The sequence below is a fragment of the Pristis pectinata genome, chromosome 32 (assembly GCF_009764475.1).
Source record: "Pristis pectinata isolate sPriPec2 chromosome 32, sPriPec2.1.pri, whole genome shotgun sequence".
Classification (NCBI taxonomy): domain Eukaryota; kingdom Metazoa; phylum Chordata; class Chondrichthyes; order Rhinopristiformes; family Pristidae; genus Pristis; species Pristis pectinata.
The window spans coordinates 16,049,244-16,067,876 of NC_067436.1; the positions used below are offsets into that span (position 1 = coordinate 16,049,244).

The window sequence follows — 18,633 nt, forward strand, 5'->3', positions numbered from 1 at the left end:
TTGTGCTTCCAAGAACAAGATTGGAATGTTTAAAAGTGCCAAGAAAATAGAAGTTGATAATGAATGTGTTATCACATAAGTGATACGGTAGTGTAAATTTGCAAAAAAAGAACTGAATTTCTTACCCCTTGCTTCCAGGTACACTCAATATTCCGCAGGTCGGGGGCTAGCTTTCAGAGAGCGCAGGAAGAATTCTCGCAAGGGGTCTTCTCCAACACTGCAGTGCGCAGTGCTGCAGCTTCAGCCGCATCAGCTGCTGCACAAAGCACCTTCCAAGGAAACTAATTACTGGGAATTATTTCTCAAAGCTTTCCTCTTTGTACGTTCTTTATAAAGATGCACTTTCATTGGTCAAAATGTGTATTTTGTGTGTCTACCGAATAAGAAGGGGGGAAAGATATTTGGCTTTAATTAGAGGGTTTCAACCAGACGCATTGACAATATCATTGCATTTCCTGCATTAAGGAAACAGCTGCTCAACTGTTTTGGGGGTAAAAAATACATTTAAATATTTATGTATGTATTTTTTTTCATATTTTCTTGTCTATGAAGAATCATTGACCAGTGTATTGATCAGTGGGGAGGTACATTTACAGAAAAGGGTAAATATCAAACTAACTTTGTCTTTTTAATTGTCTTCATCAAGCACAGCACATTTTATTAGTGTTTTAGGTATTGCTCAACACTATGATGTTGATTGCAAGAGATGGTCATCTGTTGTATTCCGTAGCATTACTTTAGCCTGGTTAATTATGTGGGGAGATACTGGGTGTGATCAGTTTTTGTTTGGAATGGTGGCCAGACAAGGGATTTGTCTTTTTTTAAAAAAAACTCTGGTGGTAAAAGTTACATCAGAGAAACCTGCCAGCATTGTGATAATACAGCATTTATTTTTAAAAGCTTCAAGAAGATAGTTAATGTTTGGCCCTCAGTGATGTTCTTGCGTTCAAATTGTTTGACTATTTTAAAAAAAAACAAATAGGTATTTAAAGATGCAAACTTCTGGAAATATTCAGCAGGTCAAGCAGCACTGGAAAGAGAACAGATACTACCATTTCATACATGCACTCTCCCACAGAAGACTTTTTTTCAAAAACAAAATTGCACAGAAACGATGAGGATTAAACATTAGTGTGCATACACTTTCCGATGCTTTAATACTTTTCAGATAAAATTCACTTCAGTTCTGAGCAAAAGCATCAACTGATCTGTTCACAGATGCTGAATAAACCTGAGAATTTGAATCATAGCTCTCTGGATCTGAAGAACATCTTGAATGTTTCCATTATTTCCTTGATCAATTTTCTTGAATCTGAGTTTTGTGCATATTTAAAGCCATGCTTTTAGGCAATGGTGGTATTAGATGGGTGGTTTTTCTTCCTTTATCAAAAGAACTTCTGCTCAGAAACACTAATGCCCTTGTAAGAATCACTTCAAACTGTCCCCTTTTTTAAATGAAGTATTTTGGAAAGGGGGGGGGGGGGAATGTTTGAATGAAGTTTTAGTTTTAAGGAGGTTAATTAGCTAGATTTGATGTCTACTCTAAATTATGTAGTAAATAAATTAGTCTTAATTCATTCGGATCTTAAATTCACCTCATTTTACATACCTGTATTTAATCATTCTGATGATCATTTTGTAAACAGTGTTCTCTGTAACTGGGATCTCGACTACCAAAGCTCCTCTCTCTCTCTTGGGTTTTGGCCAGTTTTTGCATATGGTTGTGCAGTCAAACTGCTGGCAACATTAATAACCAGCCATGTCAATAAACAACTTCCAAATTAGGATGCCATGTGGTCTGAATTACTGTTGTTTCTAACATCTAGATGGTGTACAAGTTTTATTTTTAAAACTTTTTGCTTTTAACCTTTTGGCCATACCCCCTCCAAAAAAAAATCTTCCTCAGGCAGGAGAAAAAAAGTTTATTTTTGAGCAATATGTATATATCTCTTTCTGTCTCTTGCTTTCCTCCTAGACAACTGGTTAAATTCAAGCTGATAGGAAGCCACAGGTAGGCATTGGTTCAGACTGGGATTTGGCCTCTGGGGAATGAGTTAGCAGTCCTGAATGACCCAGAACATGTTGCTTAAGGCCCTTTCTAAATGTCAACTTAACTAATACTCCCATGAAAAGGAATCTTCTCAGACTTGATCCTTCAGATTCTTGAGTTTGGGTGAACTATTTTCTGCTTTTCAGTGTAATTACCACTGAAACATTAGAATACATAGAAAATATAGCTGCAGCATTCCTGTTTGAATTATTCAAATTTCTTTTTTTTTCCTCCTTGCAGGTTAGTTTGGCATAGAACAGGTGCTGTACTACCAACTGAATGAGTACATGAGCTTAGCACAAAACTAAACAGAATGAGTACAGTATCAATTTAGGGACTGTCACCCTTTAGCTTCAGAGCTCTTGGTTTACAGGACTTGCCTCCATTATTTGAGTATTGTATTAAAATCGTATCAATGTGACCTGATGTAATTTTTTTTTGATTTTTGACAAATGTAAGTGGGATGTTCATCTACTTGAACAAACTTTCTGATGGAATGTATGGTGTTAGCCTGTCACTGTTTATATAAAAAAAAATCCATGCAAATGTCCTTTAAAACATTTGTGTTTAAATAAAAAACCTTTATCTCATTTGTATTTGCTCTTTGGCTCTTCAGACATAAAACTGTGATGAACTATGATTAACTTTTCACCAAACCATTTCCATTTCTCTGATTCAAGTATTCAAACCCAAAAATGAGGTGAGGTAAACTGTATTAATTCAGTTATCATGACAAATGAACACTGAGAAATGATAAACCTATTAGTACATAGCTGTTGGGACCAGAACAATATCTTAAGGTAATTCGGTGTACTTTGCTCAATGTGGTTCAGTAATTCCACATGGGGAGGAAAAAACTCCAGTTTTTTTTTTAAGATCGTAATTGCTTGGCATTTAGCTTTCACTCAGCCAAAGCTGGACATTCTGTCTAAATCTGCTGATCTGGGTTTGGCTTGATGAGGGAGGTTGAGCAGGTTGGGACTTTTTCCATTGAAGCATGGGAGAAATAGGGGTGATCTTATAGAGGTGTATTAAATCATGAGGGCAGGATAGGGTCAATGTGCAGCCTTTTTCTCTGGTTGGGGAGTCAAGAACTAGCGGGCATAGTTATAAGGTGGGAGGGGAGAGATTTAATAGGAATCTGAGGGGAAACTTTTTCACCCAGAGATTGGTCAGTCTATGGAATGAGCTGCCAGAGGAAGTGGTTGAGGCAGGTACATTAACAACATTTAATAGGTATTTGGACAAATACATAGATAGGAAGGGTTTAGAGAGATTTGAGCCAAATGGAGGCCAAAGGGTCTAGCTTGGATGGAAAGTATGGTCAGCATAGACCAGCTGGGCTGAAGGGCCTGTTTCTGTGCTGTATGACTCTGTGAGCCAAGCCTTGAGCATGTAGGGTAGGCTCTTGGCCTCTCTAACTTTGAAGCTCTTGGTTACTTCAGATTATGGCCCTGAACTATGATATCCTTGCATTGTTAAATAACCGGCATTTCATTTTGAAGTCTTTTTGCCGATCTCACCAATGAATACAAATCTTGGGGCTGCAACCATTACAGGCCTTTAACCTGATGAGATGTCCCAGAGCTTTTAATGGGACACCAGACATGGTCATCAAATCAGGCTCTTTAGAGCATCTCAAAGAGGCGCATGGGACAGAATTAAGGAGGGAAGTTTGGAACTTGGGCAGAGGCAGCTTAACAATGTGGTGACAAAATGGTTGGGAAACAAACAAAAATGGAGGCATTTATCCATGAGCTATAGTCTAGAGATGTGAACATAATTTCTGGCCTTGCCAGCAATGCCCATGCCCTGAAAATGAATTTTAAAAACAAAAAGGGTGTAAAGTCAAAGGATGTACATTGCAACAAATGGATGAATTAGTTGAAATGTGCTCTTTCATATACCCTGGACTTCACAGCTTCATGTCACCACACTGCTTCTCTCCTCACTGACTTCTCAAAGCTGAAATAATCTGAATTGTGAAGGTGTGAAAATCATTGACAGAATTTTCCAGTGGCTATTTTGGTCAATTGCTTTAATTTGTACTGTCTTAAACAGTAAATGACAAGGGAAACAGTCAAAGACTATAATTTGCTTCTGACCTTTAATAGCAGATAAGGTTCAAAGGCCAACAACGTGCTAACTTGTCTGGCACTGGAAGGATATTTTTCAATGCAAGTATGTACAACACCAAAATAAACTGTGTCAACATCTACGTGCGAGATTTGGATGTTACAGAAAGTTTTATGGCAATTTAGCTGACTTACCAGTCTAGCCTTTCTACCCACTGTCATTACCTTTCCACTGATAATTTGAAAGCAGCAGGAGATAAACTTGGCTGCTTAGGTTTCACTTTTTGTCAGCATATCTGAGGAAAATTGAAAGTAATAACCCTGAGCCCAACTTCAACCCTATTTCAACAACTGCACAAGCATTGCAGTGATATATTAACAACTCGGAGTCAAAGGTATATAGGTACAGAACATGACACTAGTTTGCAATTTCATGTTGAACTTGATTTGTACTTTGTTGTGGATCAGATCAAATAACAATGGGTGTATGAATCAATATATTTATGAAATCCTTAGGGAAACACTCGTAACTTTGGTTTAACACAGGACCTAGTTAGTCTATATTTTCTCTAATGCTTTACCCTTCCAAAAAACTTATAACAATGTCATGAGTTACCATGCAGAACAGTAAACACTGGTAATGCTGCTACTGCAAGCCCAAATGCAGATCATAAGAAGACCATAAGACACAGGAGCAGAATCAGGCCATTCGGCCCATTGAGTCTGCTCCACCATTCAATCATGGCTCATTTATTTTTCCCTCTCAACCCCATTCTCCTGCCTTCTCCCCATAGCCTTTGACACCCTTACTAATCAAGAACCTATCAACCTCCGCTTTAAATATACCCAATGACTTGGCCTCCACAGCCATCTGTGCCAATGAATTCCACCGATTCACCACTCTCTGGCTAACGAAATTCCTCCTCATCTCTGTCCTGAAAGGACACCCCTCTATTCTAAGGCTGTGCCCTCTGGTCCTAGACTCTCCCACTACTGGAAACATCCGCTCCACGTCCACTCTGTCCAGGCCTTTTGATATTTGGTAGGTTTCAATGAGATCCCCCCTCATCCTTCTGAACTCTAGTGAGTACAGGCCCAGAGCCATCAAACGCTCCTCGTACATTAACCCTTTCACCCCTGGGATCATTCTCATAAACCTCCTCTGGACCGTCTCCAACACCAGCACATCCTTCTTTAGGTATGGAGCCCAAAATTGCTCACAATACACCAAATGTGGTCTGACCAATGCCTTATAAAGCTTCAGCATTACACCCTTTCCTTTATATTGCAGTCCTCTTGAAATGAATGCTAACATTGCATTTGCCTTCCTTAACACCAACTTAACCTGCAAGTTAACTTTTAGGGAATCCTGCACTGGGACACCCAAGTCCCTTTGTACCTCAGATTTCTGAATTTTCGCCCCATTTAGAAATAGTCCTAAGCTTTTATTCCGTCTACCAAAGTGCATGACCGTACACTTCCCTATGCTGTGTTCCATCTGCCACTCCTTTGCCCATTCTCCCAACCTGTCCAAGTCCTTCTGCAGACTCCCTTCTGCCTTCTCCCCGATTGTCCTTCTGCCAGTCAGCCAATCTTCTATCCATGCTAGTAAATTACCTGTAATACCATGGGCTCCTATCTTGTTTAGCAGCCTCATGTGTGGTGCCTTGTCAAAGGTCTTCTGAAAATCCAAGTAAACAACATCCACCGACTCTCCTTTGTCTATCCTGCTTGTTACTTTGTATTGGTATACTATTGTCGCTTGTACCGAGGTACAGTGGAAAAACTTGTCCTGCATACCAATCGTGCAGGTCAATTCATTACACAGTGCAGTTACATTGAGTTAGTACAGTGTGAATTGCAGCAGATTTGTCAGGCAAGATCTCCCCTGAAGGAAACCATGCTGACTTCAGCCTAATTATCATGGGCTTCCAAGTACCCTGAAACCTCATCCTCAATAATGGACTCTAACATCTTACCAACCACTGAAGTCAGGCCAACCGGCCTATAATTTCCTGTCTTTTGCCCCCACACCCCCCCCCCCCCCATCTTCACAATCTTTCTTTGGAGAACCGGGGTGAAAGTGGTGGAAAATTCTTGAACTAATTTTTTCATTCCTTTTTGAGATGTGGGGATCGCTAGAAATGCCAGAATTTATTGCCAACATCCTAACTGCCTTCAAGAAGGTGACAGTAAACGGCTGCCTTTAACTGCTGATGCTCTTCGGTGAAAGGACTCACACTGTAAGGGAAGTGTTTCCAGCGTTTATAACAAAGTGATGATGAAGGAACGGCGATCTATTTCCAAGTCAGAATTGTTCTGTACCAGCAACAATAGAAACTCACCGAGTCATGTACAAGTGTTAAAAACTATTTTATCAATAACTACATGTAATAATAAAAAAAGTAAAAACTTTAGATGTTAAACATTAACCCCAAAACTAAACTCAAAGTGTGTGTGTGGCAAATTCCCAAACTCTAAGTCCTGGAATAGTTCTCAAAGTTCAGTTCAGTGAGTCTTAAGGTGAAACGTGAGCAAAGGCTTTTGCAAAACACCGCTGACTGAAGAGAAAATGTAGAGAGAGAATACAGAGAAAATTTACAAAATCCACATGTTCCACGATGGAACCCATATGACACCTCAATCACTGATGATCTCCATTGCTTTGTTCCAAAGTATCTGCCACCTCGAAGGCATTCCATACGTGGCCGCCCACAGAAATACCTGTTTCCCACTACAGGTTAACGACAAAGTGGACTCCACTTGTTTGCTCCAAAAATCTATACGTGGATTGTAGTGACAGACACAGCTATTATTCTTCATCCATCGATAGAGACCAGCAGTCAGTGTCTCTGTCTCTCTCTCTTCAACTCACTGAGCAAAAATGTCAGCACGTTGTTATAATCTTGCTGTCTGATGACACCACACACACACACACACACAAACTACTCTACTGTCCAGGTGCCTTAATGGGACCTTCACCAAATAGCAACCTGGCTCGTAACAGAAATGGTGTGTAACTTGAAGGAGAATCTGCAGGTCTTGGTGTTCCCATGCATCTGCTGGCTTTGTCCTTGGCTGAGATCACAGGTTTGGGAGGTACTCTTAGAGTAGCCTTTTAAGCCACAGCACCGTTTCCACTCATGTGTCCCCCTGGGGTGATACACCATTTCGTCATTCGAGGGGCTTCCCCACCCGACTCAGCCCCTCCACGTCCAGTAGCAGAGGGACCCTAGACTGTGGTCCTTCCCCATGGAGCCTTTGCATCGGCTGCACCGAGTTTCAGTGCGTCCTTCAGCACGTACTCCTGCAGCCTGGAATGTGCCCGTCGGCAGCATTCCCTTACGGACATCTCGCAGTGCTGGAAGACCAACAAGTTTTGGGCAGCGAGCACAGACACTTTGGGCCGAAGGGCCTGCTCCTGTGCTGTTGTTGTATATTGCATGCAAGAACAGGCTTGAGTAGCCAACTTCCGCTCTTATTTACATTCTTATGAGAGTTTCTGCTATTTTCTGGTTTTGTTTCAAATTTTCGTTTTCTAAAGTTTTTTTGTTGCAATTACTAAAACATTCATTTACAACCTGTCACTTACAATTAATGACACTTTCCCCCACTCCCAAAAGAGGCGTTGTCTCTTTCACAGGAACAAAGCAGCGTTTTGTTTTGCCACCGTCGTAAAAAGCTCACTGGTCAGAGGTTAATCCAGCACACTGCTCTCTTTCTAACTTCAACTGCAAAATATCACTGCTTTGCACCGCGATATAAAACTCCGGTTGCAGGTTTGGGGTTTTCGATGGCACGGTTTCCAGAATTTCAACTGCACAGCATAAATTCAGCCTCCTGCAAGTTTAGTTACAAATTCTGTGCAAGAAAGTTTGCAAATTCTGTGCAAGAAAGGTTGTAAATTATGCGCAAAAAAAATTAAAAATTCTGTGCAAGAAAAGTAAATTCTGTGCAAGAAAAAATAATTCTGTGAGAAAAAATTCTGTGCAAGAAAGGTTGTAAATTCTGTGCACGAAAAACTATAAATTCTTTGCAAGAAAAGCTACAGATTCTGTGCAAAAAATATTTGCAAATTTTGTGCACGATTGAGTCAAAACAATGTAGAGGTTTCTTAAACTGCGCAGAGGCAGCTGCTAAAATATATTTGTTGCGAGCAGTGCGGGATCATTGCTTCCTCCCCGGAAGCATAATATTTTCTTCCGAGGGAAGTTGCTGCGGATTGTGGCATCGTTTGGTGAAGTGAAATCAGTCGGTGGGAGGAGTTGGGCTCTGTGGATCTAACCTTTCCCTTCCTGTGTTTTCTTCCTGGTCCCGTCCTATCGGATGGAGATGCCGGATGGCGGCTGGCTGCGCTCCTCCCAAACTGCAGGAGTTTATCCTCACCGAGAAGCTGGGCAGTGGCTCCTATGCCACTGTTTATAAAGCCTACAGGAAGGTGAGAGGCTGCCTGGCCAAGGCACCTGTGATGTTACTTCGGAATCTTTATTAAACTCTGCGTTCCTTTTTATGCATCAGATCAGATTTACAGCAAGTGTTTAAAATGGTATTGTTATGAAATCCTTCGGAAAGAGACTTAACGTCGGTTTAGCATGGGAGCTGGGTAGTCTGATTTCTCCATTTCTCCCTTTCCAAACATAACACTCTGTGAAGTAAGAACAAAAGTGCTGGAAACACTGAGCAGGCCAGGCAGCATCTGTGGAAAGAGTTAATGATTCTAGTCTGGAACCCTTTGTCAGAACTGGGAAAAAGAGAAGCTAGTTTTTAGAGAAAAAAAAGGTATTGGTTTATTATTGTCACTTGTGCCAAGGTACAGTGAAAAACTTGTCTTACAAACTGATCGTACGGGTCAATTCATTACACAGTGCGCTTACATTGAGTCAGTACAGAGTGCATTGATGTAGTACAGATAAGAACAATACAGCTACAGAGAAAGTGCAGTGCAATAAGGTGCAAGGTCACAACAAGGTAGATCGTGAGGTCAGAGTCCATCTCATTGTATAAAGGAACTGTTGAATAGTCTTAGCACAGTGGGGTAGAAGCTCTCCTTGTTTGGTGGAACGTGCCCTCAGGCTCCTGTATCTTCTACCCGATGGAAGAGGAGAGAGAGAGTGTCCTGGGTGGGTGGGATTATGCTGGCTGCTTCACCAAGACAGAATCTGGAATTAGACTTTGGTAGCAGACAAGGTGGGAGAGTGATGGGTAAAACAAAGGGAGTATCTCTGATACGGTGAGGGCAAAGGGGTGCAGTTACAGGCACATTGTGTTGCTTTATCCGTGTAATGTGTTGTCAATGTGGGATGTGCCTCACAGGTCAGACTATACCAGTAGGAAAAGAAAAACCAAGACGAGAGACTACAGATGCTGGAATCTGGAGCAACACACAAAGCGCTGGAGGAACTCAGCGGGTCAGGCAGCATCTACGGAGGGAAACGGACAGTCGACACTTTGGGTCAAGATCCCTGGACCAGATGAAGAGTCTCATTTGTCCATTTCCCTCCGTAGATGCTGCCTGACCTGCTGAGTTCCTCAGGCACTTTGTGTGTCGAGCCAAAATAGTATTGGTTTATTATTGTCACTTGTACCATGGTACAGTTAAAAACTTGTCTTGCAAACCTATCGTACAGACAGCAGAAATGGAACACAGAACAGGCCCTTCAGCCCACAATGTTGTGCCAACGTAGCTAATCCCTCCTACCTACCTACCCTCCATTTTCCTATCATTCATGTGCCAGTTCAATGGCTTCTCATTCAATGGCCGGTTCTGACACAGACGGAAAGGAAAAATGAGTTCCCTAAAGTTGGAGGATTCAGTATGGAGTTCTGCAGGCTGTAATGTGCCTAGATAGAAAGTGAAGTGCGGTTCCTCAAGGTTGTGTTGGGCCTCACTGTAACCCGCAGGAGGTCACCGGTAGATGGGTCAGAGGAATGATGAATGAAGCTCAATGTCGCTCCTGTGGATTGAGAGCTGTTTCTCCTCCACAGATGTTGCCTGACCTGCTAAGTGTTTCCAGCATCTTATGCTTTTATTTTAGATTTCCAGCACCTGGAGTTTTTTCTTACTTTTATTCCAAAATGTAGGTTACCACGCAGAGCAATAAACGTAATAATGTCAGGCCTTTGCTTGCTCCACATTCAAATGCAGGCCATTCAGAATCTTTCTCTGTAGAACAGCGTGAAGTGGTGCAAATATGATAAACGGAAACAGTGCTGTGTACCATTCTCATGGGTACCCGTGTAGACATCCTGTGGTCACACAGAGGTGTCACATGGGGCAAACAGATATGTGAGGCCTGGAGGAAGCTGTTTGCAGTGGAGCCCTGTGCTGTGTGGAGATGCCTGTAAATAAATCCCGTGTAGAAAGAAGTGTTCAGGCAGTGGAACCTGTATTACAGGTAAGATGGAGGGTGTACAAAGCCTGTAGCCATGTGTTGACAGCAGATAGGGACATCTGTATATAAAACCTATAATAAAAAACAGAAAATGCTGGAAGGACTCCACAGTCAGACAGCAGAACCTTGAGGAAACTGTTCTTGGGTGACAGTATTATGAGGGTATCAGTCCCTCGGACTCTGCACCTTGCATTGTGTTTCAGAACACTTGAATGTGCAGGAACGTGAGAAGCTGCAGAGGGTACTGGATGCGGCCCAATACACCACGGGCACATCCCTCCCCACCGTCAGGAGTATCTACAGGAGGCGTTGCCTCAAGAAGGCAACATCTGTCATCAAAGATCCCACCATGCCCTCTTCTCACAGCTACCGTCGGGCAGGAGGTACAGAAACCTGAAGTCCCACACCACCAGGTTCAAGTACAACCACTTCCCTGCAACCATTTGGTTCTTGAGCCAACCTGCATGACCCTAATCACTACCTCAGTACAGCAACACTGTGACCACTTTAAAAAAAACAATGAGGCTTTGTGTTTTATTTTGTTCTAATTGTGTTCTTTCTTGTATAATTTAGGTTGCTAATTTATGTTTTTCTTGTGAATGTTGTGTATCTGATGCTCTGTGCCTGTGATGCTGCTGCAAGTAATTTTTTCATTGCACCTGTGCACACATGTACTTGTGCGTGTGACAATGTGTGTCAACAAGCCAACCTCCAGCAGCTCATTGGTCCAGGAGAATGTTGGTATACAACTCTGCTTTAGACATGCCATTGGCTGAGTTAAGGTTAAAGCCCTGCATTTATCTAGTTGTTCTGAAGACATCCTGAAGCATTTGGTGAGACATTAAATACATTCTGATGTGTAGTTGCTGTAATGTAGGAAAAGCTGCAACTAATTTGTGCACAGCAAGATCCCTCTAGGTAAACTACGCAGGTCGATAGGGTTGTTAAGAAGTTGTATGGTGTGTTGGCCTTCATTAGTCGGGGTATTGAGTTCAAGAGCCACGAGGTGATGTTGCAGCTCTATAGAATTCTGGTTAGACCACACTTGGAGTATTGTGTTTAGTTCTGGTCACCTCATTATAAGAAGGATGTGGAAGCTTTAGAGAGGGTGCAGAGGAGATTTACCAGGATATTGCCTGGATTGGAGTGTGTGTCTTATGAGGATTGGTTGAGTGAGCTGGGGCTTTTCTCTTTGGAGAGAAGGAGGATGAGAGGGGACGATAGAGGTGTACAAGATGCTAAGAAGCATATATCGAGTGGACAGTCAGAGACTTTTTCCCAGGGCGACAATGGCTAACACAAGGGAACATAATTTTAAGGTGATTAGAGGAAGGTATAAAGGGGACGTAAGGGGTAAGTTTTTTACACAGAGAGTGGTGGGTACGTGGAACGCACTGGCGGCAGAGGTTGTGGGGGCAGATACATTAGGGACATTTAAGAGACTCTTAGATAGACACGTGAATGATAGAAAAATAGGGGGCTATGTGGGGGGGGAAGGGTTAGATAGATCTTAGAGCAGGATAAAATGTCGGCACAACATTGTGGGCCAGAGGGCCTGTACTGTGCTGTAGCGTTCTATGTTTTTAAATATGATAATGACCAGACAACGTGATGTTGAATGAAGGGCAATTATTGGGCTGGATACTAAGGAACAGCCCTGCTCTTCTTCAGAGTAGTTCTGTGGATCTTTTCCGTCAACCAAGAAGTCAGAGGGTGTCTCCATTTGTCATGTTACCTGAGAGCTGGCCCTTCCGTGGTGTCTGCTTAGATTTTTGTGATCAAGTTTTGTGATTCAAACCCACTAGATCTTTGTAATCAAGTCTCTGAAGAGGGAATCTACTGATCTATGGCTAAGCATCCGATCCTCCTTGTTCGTGTTCGGGGGTGGGGGTGGGCGGGGAGTGTCCATATAAAAAGAGGGGCCGAATCTCCATCAAGGATAAAGGACAATGGTAGAACATGGGGCTGTGAGCCAACTGACGACAGACAGAATTGGGTACCAGTAAAAGAAGTGCGTTAATTGCTCCTGGTGCTCATTGCTCATTAGCTAATTGCTCATTGGTGTGGTTTGCAATCAAACTAATGGGGTCCTTCCTGCCACTGAACTCATTAGTCCTTGGAAGGAGCCCTATCTTTTGCACGGTTGCAGTACTGAAGGATATGGGTCTGCAAATGTACAAGACTAGTTACTGTGCAGGGACCATATGTAATGAGGGTGGTACGTTGGTCTTTTTGTTTTGCAAGAGGTTTGATGTGCGACAGTCTTGCTGCCACAGTTTGGGGGCTGTGGCAAGTCCACACCTGGAGAACTAGGCACAGCTTTGGTCGCAGTCTTTATGGAAGAAAGGATGTAGATGCTGTGGAGGTAGAGCAGGCTGGGTTGATTCCTGGAATGGGAGGGTTGCTCATCGAAGGGCGATTGTATGTGGTAGGCCTGCATGCACTGGAATTTGGAGGAACGGTGGGGGGGGGGGCGGGGGGGGGGCTTGGTGGTGAAGGGTTGATGTTATGGAAGTGTGCAAGGGACTGAAAAAGATTGACTTGGTCGATGTTGGGAGAATGTTTCCTTAGGCTAGAGAGTCAAGAACTGTGGGCATAGTCTCAGGATATTGAAGACTGGCATGTGGACTCTGTCCATGGAGGATTGTGGATCAATAGAATTTTCTGCAGCGGAAAATGGCCTTCAGCCATTAATTGGTAAATAAATTGGTAAATTGGTTTATTATTGTCACATGTACCGAGGTACAGTGAAAAACTTTGTTTTGTATGCCATCCATACAGATCATTTCATCACATCAGTACATTGAGGTAGTACAAGGGAAAAGCAATAACAGAATGCAGAATAAAGTGTTACAGTTCCAGAGAAAGTGCAGTGTAGGCAGACAATAAGGTGCGAGGCCTTAATGAGGTAGATTGTGAGGTCAAGAGTCCATCTTATCATACTAGGGGACCGTTTAGTAGTCTTATAACAGCGGAATAGGAGCTGTTCTTGAGCCTGGTGGTACGTGCTTTCAGGCTTTTGTATCTTCTGCCCAATGGGAGGGTGGAGAAGAGAGAATGTCCAGGGTGGGAGGGGTCTTCGATTATGTTGGCAGCTTTACCGAGAATTGTAGACGGAGTCTATGGAAGGGAGGCTTGGTTTTCACTAGATTCAGGGCTATGATCCAGAGGCATTCTAGCAATGAGGGAACTGAGAGTAATGGGGACCAGGTAAGAGTGTTGACTCGATGGGGCAAATGGCTTACTCCTGCTCATCTTCCTCTATATTCTAACAGGTGAACAGTCGAGAGGTGGTGGCCATTAAGTGCGTGAGTAAGAAAAGCCTGAACAAAGCTTCGGTGGAGAACCTTCTGACGGAGATCGAGATCCTGAAGACGGTCAAACACCCTCACATCGTCCAGCTGAAGGATTTTCAAGTGGGTTTGAGCTAAAAATGATTTATCAAAGCAAATCCGAAGTGGTGAATTAATTTCAGCTGGCAATATCGGGCTTCCTTGTTCTATGACTGCATTCCATCTTCTGTTCTGCTACTTTGCTAAATGTGGTTCCTGGTACTTGAGAGGTCGGCCTTGGGCCCTATCTTGAATTGTTTTCTCACAAGCGTGTCGACATACATGTACACATGAGGAACCAATCATTTTATAAGTAGAGTGGTCAGTTTCCAGACTGCTTATGCCAAGTGGCTCGCCACTGTTTGATCTAATTGCAAATGGTGTTTGAAAAGCTGCACCTTGTGAGTTCAAGTTTATTGTCATAGGCATACATACACAGGGTATAACTGCCATGGAAATTGGCTTTTTGCAACAGCAGCACGGTACGTTGGCCCTGGAGGGAGTGCATCACTGCACACCCAGTCCCACTACCAAAGTCAAAGTCGAGTTTATTGTCTCATGCGCAAGTACGTGTGCACAGGTGCAATGAAAAACTTACAGCAGCATCACAGGCACATTGCATCATCTAAGCAGCGTTCACAAGAAAAAAAACATAAATGTAAATTGTACACAATTTTTACAAGAAAGAACACAATTAGAACAAAGAAAGTCTGCTGTAGTGCAGTGTTGATAGTGTTACAAACACAAGCATAGGTTACATAAACTTAACATAAACTATACACAACTTGCATGACAAAATGAACATAATATCACTAGTGCAAGTTGAGAGAGAGAAAAAGAAATATAGTCTAAGGTAGTGTTAGGGTTTTTCAGGTTGGTTCAAGAACCTGATGGCAGTGGGGAAGAAGCTGTCGTTGAACCTTGAGGTGTTGGTCTTCAAAACTTGACCCAGTTTCAATGGAGTTAGTTTATTGCCTAATATAGTTTCATTTTTAGGTATTTAAATGTTTTAGTATATTTATTAATGAGTACTAATGCTCTTAGACCCATTTGGGGGTTGTATTGGGTACAAAAGAGAGCGCTTTAGTAGGGTCTGTGTTTTGTCATTTATGCATAGTTGGTAACTTCACAGACTGCAAAGTGGTCATAGTGTTGCTATACTGAGGCAGTGATTAGGGTTGTGCAGGTTGGTTCAAGAACCGAATGTTGAAGGGAAGTAGCTGTTTATGAACCTGGTGGTGTGGGACTTCAGGCTTCTGTACCTCCTGCCCGATGGTAGCTGCGAGGAGGTGGCATGACCCAGATGGTGGGGATCTTTGATGATAGAGGTTGCCTGTTTAAAAGATATTCATGTGACTGTCTGAAAGCATCTTAAACATTGCCTCTAAAGTGTTAAACGTTTAAGTCTTAAACGTTCGTGTGCCTGTCAAATTGTCTCTTAACCGTTCTTATCATATCTACAGACTGAAGACTATCCAGTAGACTGTGGACTGGGCATGGGGGAGGTCGGGTGCTGAGGGGGCGGGTGGGTTGGGTGTCTGACCCCTGCCGGTTGGTAACGTGGTCTTGGTTCCTGTCTCGGCAGTGGGACGGCGAGAACATTTACCTCATCATGGAGTACTGCGCGGGAGGCGACCTCTCCCATTTCATCCGCAGCCGCAGGGTGCTTCCCGAGCGAGTGGCGCGGCGCTTCCTACAGCAGCTCGGTAAGAGGGTGGGAATCGCGCCAGAACACCATTTTCTTCTCTTCCCCCCCCCCCCCACCCACGGGAACGTTCCAAAGAACTTCTCAGATGGTGACAGTGTCAACCCTCACTTGGTGAGGAGACGGCCCCATTCCCGAGACCTGACCACGTTGTGAACCCTTGGGTGCAGCGCTGAGGGAGTGCAGCATTGTCAGAGGTGCCCATCTTTCAGATGTGACACTCGTGGAAGATTTAAAGAATCCTGTGGCACCATTTCAGAGCAGAGGAACACGGTTTCTGTTTGTTTCTTTGCTTGCAGAATACAGACATTGTTGGCAATTATTGTCTGTTCCTAATTGCCCCTGAACTGAGGAGGCATGTGTGATATTTTGAAGTTGGCTATGCATCCTGCAGGACCTTGGTGTACCAAATGGGTTTTAAGATAAGAAAAGATAAAATAAGATATCTTTATTAGTCACATGTACATCGAAACACACAGTGAAATGCATCTTTTTCGTAGAGTGTTCTGGGGGCAGCCCGCAAGTGTCGCCACACTTCCGGCGCCAACATAGCATGCCCACAACTTCCTAACCTGTACGTCTTTGGAATGTGGGAGGAAACCAGAGCACCCGGAGGAAACCCACACGGACACGAGGAGAACGTACAAACTCCTTACAGTGGCCGGAATTGAACCCAGGTCGCTGGCACTGTAATAGCGTCATGCTAACTGCTACACCGTGCCTGCGAAGATCTGATGGTTTTGCGGTTACTGTTAATGACCCTGTGTACCTCAGTACCACATTGTGTGTCCCATTGCTTCATCTACCAGTGTGCTTCATGAGGAATCCAGTGTGGCTAACTACGTGTCTGACTGATCAATAGTTATAGATTCACGCACATAGAAACAGATCCTTCAGCCCATCAATTCTGTATTGACTATCGAGCATTTATTCTCGCCCTAGGCTGTACCACTTATCTACACTCTCGGCGCAGTTTAAACAATCCATAAATCTATCAACCCAGACGTGGGAGGAGACCAGAGCACCCAGGGGATACCCACACGGTCAAAGGGGGGAAACTCCACACAGGCAGCACCCGAGGTCAGGATCGAACCTGGGTCTCGGGAGCTGTGAGGTGGCGGCTCTACCAGCCGCGCCACTCTGCTGCCCTGCAGTCGGGCTTGCGGTCCCCCTGCCCACTAGCTCGGTGCAAACTTTGACCTTTATCGAGGGTTTGCTGGAAAAATGTGCAGATGTTCAGCAGTGTGTGTGATTGTACTGAGGACTTTGATTACTGAAGGGTGGAGAGGTTTGTTCAGTGTGTGTGCATGGGTCAAAGTACCATCAGTGGTATTTGTAATTAAGGTGCCTCCTGCCCAGATCACTGCTTGTTGCTAAGATACACACGCTCCACCTCCAACCACGATCAGTCCTCGGTTTCTGTTGAATATTAACCCTGTGAGTTCTGCTCAGGGAAGCAGTGAAGTGCAGTTAGTACCTACCTAGGGTTGAGGGACCCAGATCCTCCTTGGGGGTGAATTTTGCAGGGATGGTACTCGAGTCCTCTTGAGTGTTGGAAGCCAGAGAACACTGGCCACTGCACTGTGGGTGGAGCCGCTGCCTCACAGCACTGGAGATCCAGGTTCAACACTGACTCCGCTGCTGTCTGTGGAGTTTGCATGTTCTCCACGTTTCACCTGAATGCTCCGGTTTCTTCCCCGAAAAACACACAGATTGGAAGGGCAGGCACGGTAGTGTAGCAGTTAGCGTAACGCTATTACAGCGCCAGCGACCCAGGTTCAATTCCGGCCGCTGTCTGTAAGGAGTTTGTACGTTCTCCCCGTGACTGCGTGGGTTTCCTCCGGATGCCTCTGGTTTCCTCCCACAATCCAAAGACGTACGGGTTAGGAAGTTGTGGGCATGCTATGTTGGCGCTGGAAGCGTGGTGACACTTGCGGGCTGCCCCCAGAACACTCGATGCAAAAGATGTATTTCACTGTGTGTTTCAGTGTACATGTCACTAATAAAGAAATCTTAATTGGCTGCTGTAAATTCCCCCTAGTGTGCAGGTGGGTCATAGAATCTGAAGATGTAGGAAGAATAAAATGGCGTTAGTGTAGGGTTAATATCAGAATCAGGTGTATTATCACTGTCTTGTATGATGTGAAATTTGTTTTTTTGCGGTACGGTGCATAGACAAAAATTACTACAAATTACAAAATAAATTGTGCGGAAAAAAAGGAATAATGAGGCAGTGTTTATGCATTCATGGAGCCTTCAGAAATGTTCCTGAATCGTTGAGTGTGGGTCTTCAGGCTCCTGTACCTCCTCCCCGATGGTAGTAATGAGAAGAAGGTGTGTCCCGGATGGTGAGGGTCCTTAGTGATGGATGCTGCCTTCTTGAGGCACCGCCTCTTGAAGATGGCTTCTGGTGGGGAGGGCAATGTAAACGAGTGTTTGATGGTTGGCACAGGCTCGATGGGCCAAAAGGCCTGTTTCCATGCTGTGTTACTCCACGAGTCCATGACCTCCAGAGATCATCCTCTTCCTCTCTTTCTCCTCCACCCACCTCCAGCCTCTGCTCTTCAGTATCTCCACCAGCGCAACATCTCCCACCTTGACCTGAAGCCACAGAACGTTCTGCTCAGCTCTCGAAACTGCCCTCACCTCAAGCTGGCTGGTGAGTTCACATCTGACCCTCTCCCTCCCCTCCCCATCTCTTTTCCCCTCCTGCCCCCCATTAAGATACTCTAGAATCGTTGATCGGGTCACCGCTCTCGTCTGTCGGACAACTCTCTCCTGTGAAAATTATGAAAGATGTTTTATAAATGGGGAGAGTCAGAAGTGACAAAAGGTACTGTCCCAGCCAGAAGTGAAGCCTTGTCCTTGTAGAGGTGGGGACTTTGACCCCATGCCTTGTGTCCCCCGCAGACTTTGGCTTCGCACAGCACATGTCGCCCTGGGACGAGAAGCACGTTCTGCGGGGGTCCCCGTTATACATGGCGCCCGAGATGGTGTGTCGGCAGCAGTATGATGCCCGAGTGGACCTGTGGTCAGTCGGAGTGATTCTGTATGGTGAGCAGCCACGAGGGGTTGGGGA

At 44.2% G+C, this 18,633-nt stretch overlaps 2 protein-coding genes across 4 annotated transcripts in view; both read left to right on the plus strand.

Annotated features, from left to right (window-relative positions):
• The window catches only part of scamp2 (secretory carrier membrane protein 2), a 37,281-nt gene extending 34,641 nt beyond the window's left edge, over positions 1–2,640 (plus strand). Inside the window, exon 9 of the mRNA XM_052042605.1 lies at positions 139–2,640. Within this exon, the coding sequence (XP_051898565.1) occupies positions 139–285 (147 nt within the window). The 3' untranslated portion in view covers positions 286–2,640. The remainder of the gene's footprint in view (positions 1–138) is intronic.
• A 3,931-nt stretch (positions 2,641–6,571) lies between these two features.
• Positions 6,572–18,633, plus strand: part of ulk3 (unc-51 like kinase 3) — a 44,048-nt gene continuing 31,986 nt past the window's right edge. For 2 of the 3 annotated variants that reach the window (XM_052042577.1, XM_052042579.1), the window contains exons 1-5: positions 8,368–8,563; positions 13,793–13,933; positions 15,435–15,555; positions 18,109–18,213; positions 18,465–18,608. In XM_052042577.1, the coding sequence (XP_051898537.1) occupies positions 8,465–8,563; positions 13,793–13,933; positions 15,435–15,555; positions 18,109–18,213; positions 18,465–18,608 (610 nt within the window). In that variant the 5' untranslated portion in view covers positions 8,368–8,464. Of the gene's footprint in view, positions 7,905–8,367; positions 8,564–13,792; positions 13,934–15,434; positions 15,556–18,108; positions 18,214–18,464; positions 18,609–18,633 lie in introns of those variants that run through there. The other variant, XM_052042578.1, reaches the window with a different exon arrangement.